This window comes from Cynara cardunculus, assembly GCF_001531365.2.
Source record: "Cynara cardunculus var. scolymus isolate 2C chromosome LG 1, CcrdV1, whole genome shotgun sequence".
NCBI classification, from domain to species: Eukaryota; Viridiplantae; Streptophyta; class Magnoliopsida; order Asterales; family Asteraceae; genus Cynara; species Cynara cardunculus.
Genome location: NC_037528.1, coordinates 48,895,848 through 48,905,609, shown reverse-complemented (window position 1 = coordinate 48,905,609; position 9,762 = coordinate 48,895,848). Strand labels below are relative to the sequence as shown.

Here is a 9,762-nt window from a genome sequence, read left to right as displayed (position 1 = left end):
CAAAAGGGTAGTCTTGGAAATCATCTTTTTAGAAGTAAGTATTTAAGTTTTTATTACTTAATTTTATTTATTAATAAATATAAAATAATAATATATTTTTTTTAAATTTAATTGGGATTTACAGGACATGCAGAACCACTTTCTTGGAATATAAGGATTAAAATAGCGATTGAAGCAGCACAAGGACTTGTTTTTTTACACAATACTGGAATAAAAACTGTGTACAAGAATTTTAAATGTTCAAATATTTTATTAGATGAGGTCAGTGAAATTTTAATTTAATTTTAATTTTAATTTAATTTTAATAAATATTAAAACTCCTCCTTAACACCATTCTTTTTGTTTTTGATTTTTGAAGGATTTTAATGCGAAATTATCGGATTTTGGATGCGTAAACTTGCGTCCAAGGGACGAGCAATCTTGTGAGTCGACCGGCATTTTCATGGACTATGATTTTGGGCTAGCAAACTTGGGTCCTGCAAATGGTTATGCCACAACCGTTGACACTTATTATTATGCGTCTCCAGAATACATAAATACCGGTGAGTTTAACTTATTTAAAAGAAATTATAAAGGAAATTGAAGTGATTATAAAGTTTATTAAAAATTATATTAAAGATGAAGGGAATATAATTATTTTATGATTTGATATAGCGTCAATCATGCATCTACCTTTAGTACATGTATTCTGAAAAACTGGCTCATTATTGTGTGTATATAAAAATTGGTTTTTTAAGAGTTTTTGTCAAATGCTTTATAATATAGTATAGATATATTTATTATATATAGGTTCAGATGAGAACACCTTCATTTTATGAAAGCATGAAAACAATCTTATCTCATGTGATAATACATATAAGGGGACTTGGTATTAGGGTATGTCTAATTTGATATCACATATCATTGACTTTAAAAGTGTTATTCTGAAAGTATTCTCAATTGAACTTTTTCTCATATATATATATATATATATATATATATATATATATATATATATATATAGAGAGAGAGAGAGAGAGAGAGAGAGAGAGGGTATATTTCAAATATAAACATGTTTATTTGTACAACCAATGCAACTTAATCAATTTAGAGATTTATGGAAATGATGAGAAATCATTTATTATTATTTAAATATTTATGAAAAATTACTATAGTTCATTAATTATGATCAATACTTTATATATATATATATATATATATATATAATTGGGTTGCAAGGGTTGTACAAATACACAAGGTTGTAAAAGAAATATATCATATATATATATATATATATATATATATCCTAATTTTATTGTTGGTGTAAATTAGGTCATAGTCCACGAAATGTGTTGATCAATTTTTTTATGACAGATCATTTATATGTGAAGAACAACGTCTATCATTTTGGAGTGGTGTTATTAGAAATGATAACCGGATTACGAGCTGTTGACACTAATCGACCGAGCTCGCAACACAACTTGGTGGAATGGGCTCGACCTGCATTATCCGACAAACGGAGATTACAAAAAATCATAGACCCACGACTGGAAAACGATTACCCATCAAAAGAAGCTAGTAAAGCATCAACACTCATCCTATGTTGTCTCAAATCAGACCCGAAGAATCGACCTTCGATGGAAGAAGTTTTGGCTGGTTTGAAACAAATAAGCACCATCCGAACAAAATCATAGGAGTCAAACGTCGTTTTGACCCCCAAATAAGTGTGTTTTTCTTTTTCATGCATATTTATTTTTCAAAAACTATTTATCTTTTATCATTAGTTTGATCGATTCAAATTTTAGACTTCAGATGTAAAACAAACATTCTTAATGATCCAGATTTCAAACTTAACACCACCTCTTATCAATCAGAAGTGAAATCAGATAATTTACTTTAAGCTCTCGATTTCGTTAATCGGTTAACAGACTCTAAGTTACGACCAGTTAAGGGACTAGTTACAGGATCGGTAGGTTACAACGGGGTGTAGGAAATGATATCAAAATCTCAAATGTAAAAAAGATTCTCAAGATATTGTTATAATTCATGATTTCAACTTGTGATTTCAGTTTCATGCCTACTTTCACTCTATGAATCTCGTCTTTGTGTTTTCACCGACTTTCCAACAATTGGCATCCTTCGACAATCCTAGTGCTATATACAACACGACACCGATCCCATTGTTCAGATCATCACTAAACAAAAGATATTATAGTAAGGCGGAATTTGGTCGGATGATGCGGATTTGAACCAGCAGGTGACAACAAAATATATCATTCAAGAAGGATTTTTTTAGAAACCTTGGTTGACCAAGTTGATCCAACAAACGCTGCAACCTCGCTACAGATTGGTAGGTCGTCAAACTCTTAGACGAGATATAAAAATATGGAGTCCTGACCATGATACCAAGGATACCGATGTCTCGAGCATTTCGAGTAACTCCTCAAAATGACGCAATTGGAAATGCAACGTGTGATGGGTGGAACGTGCCCCACGTCTTACCTCATTCTTACACGTCTTGAATGGATAAAGCTGCCTACGTAGATTAATTTGTCTCTATACAATTGGAAATGTTTTTGTCCGGAGGGGTTTTCTTATAGATGGAATGAACATGTTTTTTAATTGAGAAGAACAAGTTTGGAAAAAACTTAGCTTTCTACATAAAGCTTCCCTCTAGAAGCTTACCGAATAAGACATTTTCTATGTCATTAAGCCACTGTCAAATGGTCATGTATAGTTGATAGAATAAGCTAGGTCTCATTAAGCTGCTTACAAACAAACCCTAAAACTACTTGATGTGGGAAAGATGTCTTAAGGGAGCAAATTGAAGATAGAGAAATTGTATAATTTACCACTCATGGGAACTCCCAGCTACAACAATTGGGTTTCACTAGTTAGCAAATGTTCATATTTACTATGGTTGACCAAACTCTTGACTAATAATCTGGTTAAGTCTCATGAGTAGGATACAAGAAGCCAAACTTACCTTCTTTAGGCTTCACCACATCCTCAGAAGCATTTCCGGTGAACGACAGATGGGCCGGATTCATCATAATCTGCCTTGGTTATATGTTGATTCTGAGGAAACACGACCTTCGCAAGTATGGCACCTCCTACCCATGCCGAATACATGGATAAGTTCTCTGGCATGTATTCCGGAGCCTACAATCGAAAACACGTCACAATCTTATAATAAAAGAACAAGATATAACCAGATTTAAAGTTTTTGCTCACCCACCACCTCTAAATTTAAGTAAAAGTGTTGAGTTTCAAGATTACAACAAAATCTTTAGAGTGTCCTACCGAATTGTGTAGGTGGGCGACTTTCAACATCTTTAAGGTTATGTTTGGCAAACTAGTTGATAAGCTAGTTGTCGGCTGAAAAGTTGATTGTTGGCTGACAAGCTAGTTGATAAATGGGTCGTGTTCGGTAAAAGCTAGATGACAATGTAAAATGACCTAAAAGAACATGTTTAAAAAAATATATGGGTAAAATTGTAAAAAATGGGAAACCCCCCCCCCCAAAAAAAAAAAAAAAACTTATTTAAACACTACTTGAAGTAGTTCTTCAAAAAGCTAGCTTATGGATTACCAAAACGGGCTTTTTCAGTAAGCTTAAAAAAGAAGCTAGTTTATGGTTGTAAAACATAACCTAAATGTCAAGTTAAATGATCGACAATGCAGTCATACAAGGGAAGTTTTTGCATTTACTATTTTGTAATCAGGCGCAACTTTAATGACTAAATATGTGTTATTAGTTATTACTGTCACCTTTACCAAAGAAGGACGAATTGAAGATGAGCAAAGACTAGCTTCCCTCTGGAACCTATCTTCAAAACCTGCAGCATAACAATAGAAGATGTGTTGGCAAAAAGAACATGAGTTTCATCACTCCCACAAAGCACAAGAAATGGGAACGCTTGGAAATGGAAAACTAAAAAGGTAACTAAGAAAAGAAAGACCGAAGAACGGTAAAAAAGATGAAGATAATGCAAATTATTACTCCTGTTAAGTAAAAATTAGAAAAAGAAAGGATTTACCTGCCATGGAAGCTGTTCCACCACACAGAACAGTGTTCTCCAGTAGCTGACGATGGTTCTCAGATGATACTGTTGAGATAATCCGAACAAGCTGCTCAACGATACCATGGGTCTCTAAACCCAAGATAGATGGTTGGAACAATGCCTCTCCGACTGTAAACCTTTCTCTTTTAATAGAAATCACCTGCATCCTCAAAACATTATGAGAAAATAAGAATAAAAAATAATCATACTATGACTAACCACAGGCTCTCTACATCTGCTTGAAATTATATCGCATTTAACTTAAGTTCTGAGAAATTACCCTTCCCTTCATGTGACCATGCCATAACACACACACACACACACACACATATATAGACACATGTATGTAAAGCCAGAAATTTGTTGCTTTTTATCCATAAAGATAAAAAATGCCTCCGGGTATTTCTTCCTCGTAGTGGATGTTTCAGACTGAATTTTATGTTTTGAACACAAAGAATTCCCTCTTACACCATCTACATCTGAAGTATAAACTTCGAACGGCATTTAGGTTTCACAATGTATGCATGAACTGAAGTCAAAGTAGTTACCTTAACATATGAAAGAGTTGCTTGAAATTGCAATTAACTTCTATTATTTACCATGATAAAAATCTTATTGATAAATCAGAATAGGGTGCCCTCGATATCTAGAAGCACCAAAAAGTCTACTTCAATAGAAAATCATGAATTCAAGAAACTATACATATAGGGTAAGGATGCCCCAGGCAAAAATAAAGTTTCTTCTTGTGATATGCAGATACCGTTAAGATTCTGTGATTTAAAGAAAAAGTGGACTCGCTACTTTATCCAGGGGATGGAGAATCTAAGTGCTTAAGATTCAAACTTGCACCGGTTTCCAGTATATGTACACTCTTTTTCTTATTCTTTTTTTTTTTTTGCTACCAATCTTCTGATTTCTTGCTGCTCTTAACAGAAACACACCCATGCACACAAAGTCCATGTCTACACCTAGGGCTGTAAACAAACCGAGCGAACACGAACCGAGGCTTGTTCGTGTTCGTTCGTTTAACTTAACCACACAAACGAACAACTTTTTGTCGGCAAGCGCAAAGAGGTTGATTGAGAAGTTAAAGAACCCACCTGGCCATCAGGCAAAGTATGCTGCTCCTCCTGGCATGATTTTAGTGTCTTCTCATAAGCAAGATCATCCTCTGCACAGCATGCATACTGCTCTTTTAGTCTCTCAATTTCTGACACATCAAGTTTTAGTTGTGGATTGGACTTTGCAAGCTCTTGTGCAAACAGCTTGGTCAAATCAGCACCTCCGATTTCTAATCTTCTTGAAGCTACATGCTGAACCGCACCTTCAATTACTGGAGCAATATCTGAAAAGGTGCCCAAAAGTAGGACATAACGCAAATTATCAGTTCCAAAATCAAGAGCTTCTTTGTTAAATAGCACACCCACACTGAAACAGAAGCGATGGTAAGATGAAGGAAAAAATAAATAAAAAGATAGCGAGCACTGATGTATTTTAGGGAAGGATTCAGATCTATTTAGTTTCATTTCCCTCTTCAAGTAAAGGAGACACTCAGGAGGTAGACATATAGATATAGCTGCAGACCTGCAGTTACACCTATGTTTAGTTGTTTACCAAAGAACCCCATGTTTAATTGGATGATATTACAGCTTTTCTTCACCATTTTCCCCATTTGTTTTTTGTTGGAAGTGGGAAATTGCGTAGAGGATGTAAGTTTAACCAAGTGCACTGCTCATTACAATTCTTCAACCTTTAAAATATATACCTTTCAGAAATCTAGACAGCCAAACAACATCTATACTCACCTAATTTCATCTTTTTACCACTGTGTTTATGATGTGTTTATTGGATGCATCGACCTTCGGTAGTACCAACAACAGAAGCATCAGCTCACTATCTCCCATGACCAACATGAAACAACTTGCAGAAGCCACTCCGCAGCTTCTCCCTGATACTATGATGTTGTGGCTGTATTTTAGCCTTTAAATAGCTCACATCTGTTGATCCTTTCTTTTACAATTCCGATAATGTAGACATCCTTCCTCATATCTCCTCTGTGCCAAGATAAGTGTCCACATTTCAAAAGTAAATGCCTACTTTCCTATTATACCCATAATTATGAGATGGAGAAATTCATTTCTCCCACATTAAGGGTAAAACTGTCATGGAGTCATTCAAAACTTATAATAATTGCACATGCCTAAATTTATGTGCCTTTTTAATTGTGCATATTCATTTGGGACAGAGGGAGTAATAGTTAAGGCACAGACAATATTATGACCAAGACATGTTGCAAGCCTGCTACTGCAACCTAGTGTGCCAAGGCAGTTACGACCTTTTGATATTGAATACCAATCAATGGCCAAGACATATTGGCAGGTGATACGACGCAAAATTAAGTGTGGCCCTCTACTTCTCCCACCCCAATCCTTCTTTTTTTGTTTCTATATGTTATAGACAATGTAGAATAGTTCTCAAGTAAAAAAGGTACAAAACATTGGAGCGTAAATTCCTTAGCCACATAGAATAGAAATATGAATTACAATTACATTCTTTACATGTGAATTCCTCAACCAAATAGAATAGAATTATGTAACGTCAGAATCATGAGAATGATTGAAGGAAAAAGTCCCCCTTGGGCCCTGGCTTATATCACAGCCATCAATCCATCATGGTGAAGAGAGAATGCTGACCCAATGAGTCTCACCCACTGGGCCCTGGCTTATATCACAGCCATCATGGTGAAGAGAGACAGTGCTGACTCAATGAGTCTCACTCAAAGACTTGGCATATAAAAATACCTATTTTTCCATGACCGATATCAACAGTGCACCCTGAAATACGTCCTACAGCATAGAGAGATAACACTGCTTGCTCTGAAGCATAGAAGCCTGAGATATTAAATGTTTCAAACATCAACTGCACCAACTGTTCTCTGACGGCCTGTACAAAGAACATAAATTGATTGGCTTTGGTGAAGAGAGGAATTATAATCAGAGTTCACCTTCAAAAGTTTTTTCATTTAAACCAAATGGTGGCACTTTGCCCAAAACTAAGCAAAGAAATGTTTTGGAACATCAGAGCTTGTGCCATTCTGCATTTTGACAGACTGAAATCATGTTTGGGTTTTCATCAATTACTGTTTCACAATGCACATCTGGCGAAAGCAACAATTTTGTCTGTCAAAAACACAGCTGTAGTGAGAAGCCAACCTTTGCAGGTTTTGACAAAATCATTCGTGAATCAGACCAATGGTTTGCCAAACTATCCTTAGAACTGTAATATATCAGCAAAAAGTTCCACCAACCTGTCTCACCTTAGTACCTTTTTCAACTAAGGAAACTTTTAGGAGTTAAAGAAACAATATTGCAAGTAATTGATAGTTTAGTACATCAACTCTCTTGAAAGATTCATTCATTGTTATCTAGGATTCGAAATATTAACACATGTTGCAAGCAACTGATTTTCCAGCAAGGGTTAAAGAACAGTAGTTGGACATTCTTAGATACAGCTTTACAGGAATGAGTAGTCAGCATGAACATAAAATAGGATTGACCCATCATTGTGTTACTTACATTATAGGTATTTCATTGACAAAGTTCAATGCAAGTAAATTTATTAAAGCACATGGTTCTAACAAGAAATAGATCATCAAACATGTGCAAAAATAAGGAAAGAAGGGTAAATGCTAAATATTTCCTACCCACCAAAATACGCACCTAAACTTCCTTGCATATAAAAGCATACAAAAGCATCCCTTGGTTTTAAACACATATCATACAAAATCTTGTAGGTGACTCACTAAGTCCAACAAAATAAATGCACATCAAAACGTTCAAGTATTCAACATACAACTCTGGCTAACCTTGGGGGTTAAAAGTGGATCTGCAAATAAAATTTGTCCCTCGTTACCAATTTCCCATCCTAGACCGTTGTAAAGTACATGGTGCAGTAGATCCTCCATAGCATCCCAATCTTTAACAAAACCTCGTACAACTGGATCAACATTGTTAGCCTGAAGCGATGGAGAGTCAGGCAAGGACCCATCTTCATTCATGATTTTCATTTGAGTTGGAATTATCTAAACCATACCTCAAACAAGTTAGAAAAAATCCCTCTGAAACGTACAAGACTACAGAATGAAACATATTGCATGCATGTAGAACACGAAAAACAGAAAATGCAGCTGCCAATATGTGGTTCAAAGTTATTAGCAATGGTAGAACGTTGTGAAGCAAATGTCAGTAATGAAAGTAGAGACTTGATGGTTGGTGTAATCCAAACAAAAGCTTAAGATAGTTGCATAAAAGGTTTTGCCAAACACCTTGTATCACATAACTGAGATTTTGAAAGGGGGGAATCAAATATTACCATGGAAGGAGCTTGATCAGGAATTGCAAACCCTGCTTTTAAGAGCTTAGAGCCAGCATCAATCACCACTGCCTCCATTAGGTCTTTCGTTAATCTGTAGTGAAGATTAAAAAAATGACGATGAAGTTAAATAATGAACCCACACCCACCTTTCCAGATGTAATCCTCTCAAGTTGGTCTCAAACTTTACTATGGGTTCACTTGTCTACCCTTCCAATTGGTTGGGATATAATCTTGGTGAATTGAGTTGAAATGACACACTTGATGTTATTCAAGCTCATTAATATTTTCACTTCAGAAAGAACATTTCCTATGAATAATATTCTACACATGAATCAACAATACATGCTCTCAGTGATTTTAGTTAATGATTTGCAAGCTATAACAACAAGAACTTTACGGATACTTCACATTTCCTGTGTTACTGATTCCGAACACCATGTATCCTTCAGGATGTGGTCTTCATTAAGTTAAGATTATGATCCAACAGAATCGGATCTCTTCTTTGGGAGACCAGCCAGAAAGGTTAACAAGTTTTTTTCTTTTATTGAGGGAGCGTACAGAACCCAGTAATAAAGTAGCCAATTACAACCTCAAACACCTATTCGTAAGAAGTTGAGTGCTATTAAAACGTTCAACTACTTTACTATATGCATCGCAGTTGAAACAAATAGGAGTTCAAGAACCTCGAAATCCATGCTCCAAAATCCCTGATTTTCTTACTATAATCAGACTCGACTTATGTAACATCACCCTAAATAACTTTAAAACGTTCAACGAAGACCTAGCAATCTCAGATTGTACAATTCGTACTAAAAAGGTTTCAAATATTGAAATTCAAAACCTAATTTTTGTTCTTCACATTTTAAACGTTCAGCACAAAAACTATATTGAACCTCTAGAGCAACATGACTACGAACAACTTCGATATACAATTACAACAACAGCAACAGTAACATATACAAAAAAGGAAGATAGTATGTTACAGAGGCATCAAAATTGAACCTAACCAATGCAATCTACACACAGATGTAACAAACAAGAACAGACCTTGATAAGCGCCGGAGATAGAAGTCAACTCAGGTTGCTACACCTTTGAAACAGCCGGCGACTGAAGGTTCGCCGGAACTCGGTAGAGAGAAGAACGGAGTGGTGGTTGCCCGGTTTCGGCTTCAAATCAATTGCAGATTCAAAACACCTCCTCGTTAAATTTATGGGCCGGGCTTGTTTGACATTTAAGTGAATGGGCTTTGTAGGATAACCCGGCCCAGTCCAACTCTTGAACCATCTTTCGATTAATTTTCGGGTCGAATCAACCTTAAAAATCGAAATTTCAAGTTTCTATTGA

The 9,762-nt window shown here is 35.6% G+C and overlaps 2 protein-coding genes across 4 annotated transcripts; one reads left to right on the top strand and one right to left on the bottom strand.

The window, feature by feature from the left end:
* Nucleotides 1-6: 6 nt before the first annotated feature.
* Nucleotides 7-1,737, top strand: LOC112518647 (probable serine/threonine-protein kinase PIX13). Its single transcript, XM_025126423.1, has 4 exons — nt 7-34; nt 125-261; nt 359-542; nt 1,354-1,737. Exons 3-4 carry the CDS (start codon nt 443-445, stop codon nt 1,671-1,673), a joined length of 420 nt encoding a protein of 139 aa, XP_024982191.1. The 5' UTR covers nt 7-34; nt 125-261; nt 359-442; the 3' UTR covers nt 1,674-1,737.
* Nucleotides 432-9,588, bottom strand: LOC112518626 (actin-related protein 7). 3 transcript variants are annotated; one of them, XM_025126411.1, is made up of 9 exons: nt 9,465-9,588; nt 8,415-8,508; nt 7,909-8,124; nt 6,845-6,986; nt 5,144-5,388; nt 4,020-4,203; nt 3,751-3,818; nt 2,966-3,141; nt 432-476 (listed from the first exon to the last, which is right to left on the bottom strand). In XM_025126411.1, the coding sequence occupies exons 2-8, from the start codon at nt 8,490-8,492 to the stop codon at nt 2,989-2,991; spliced, it is 1,086 nt and encodes a 361-aa protein (XP_024982179.1). In that variant the 5' UTR covers nt 8,493-8,508; nt 9,465-9,588; the 3' UTR covers nt 432-476; nt 2,966-2,988. The 3 variants fall into 3 exon arrangements, with proteins under 3 accessions (XP_024982179.1, XP_024982171.1, XP_024982164.1); XM_025126403.1 differs by lacking the exon at nt 432-476 and adding an exon at nt 2,685-2,847; XM_025126396.1 differs by lacking the exon at nt 432-476 and having other exon boundaries at nt 2,685-3,141.
* Nucleotides 9,589-9,762: the final 174 nt, after the last annotated feature.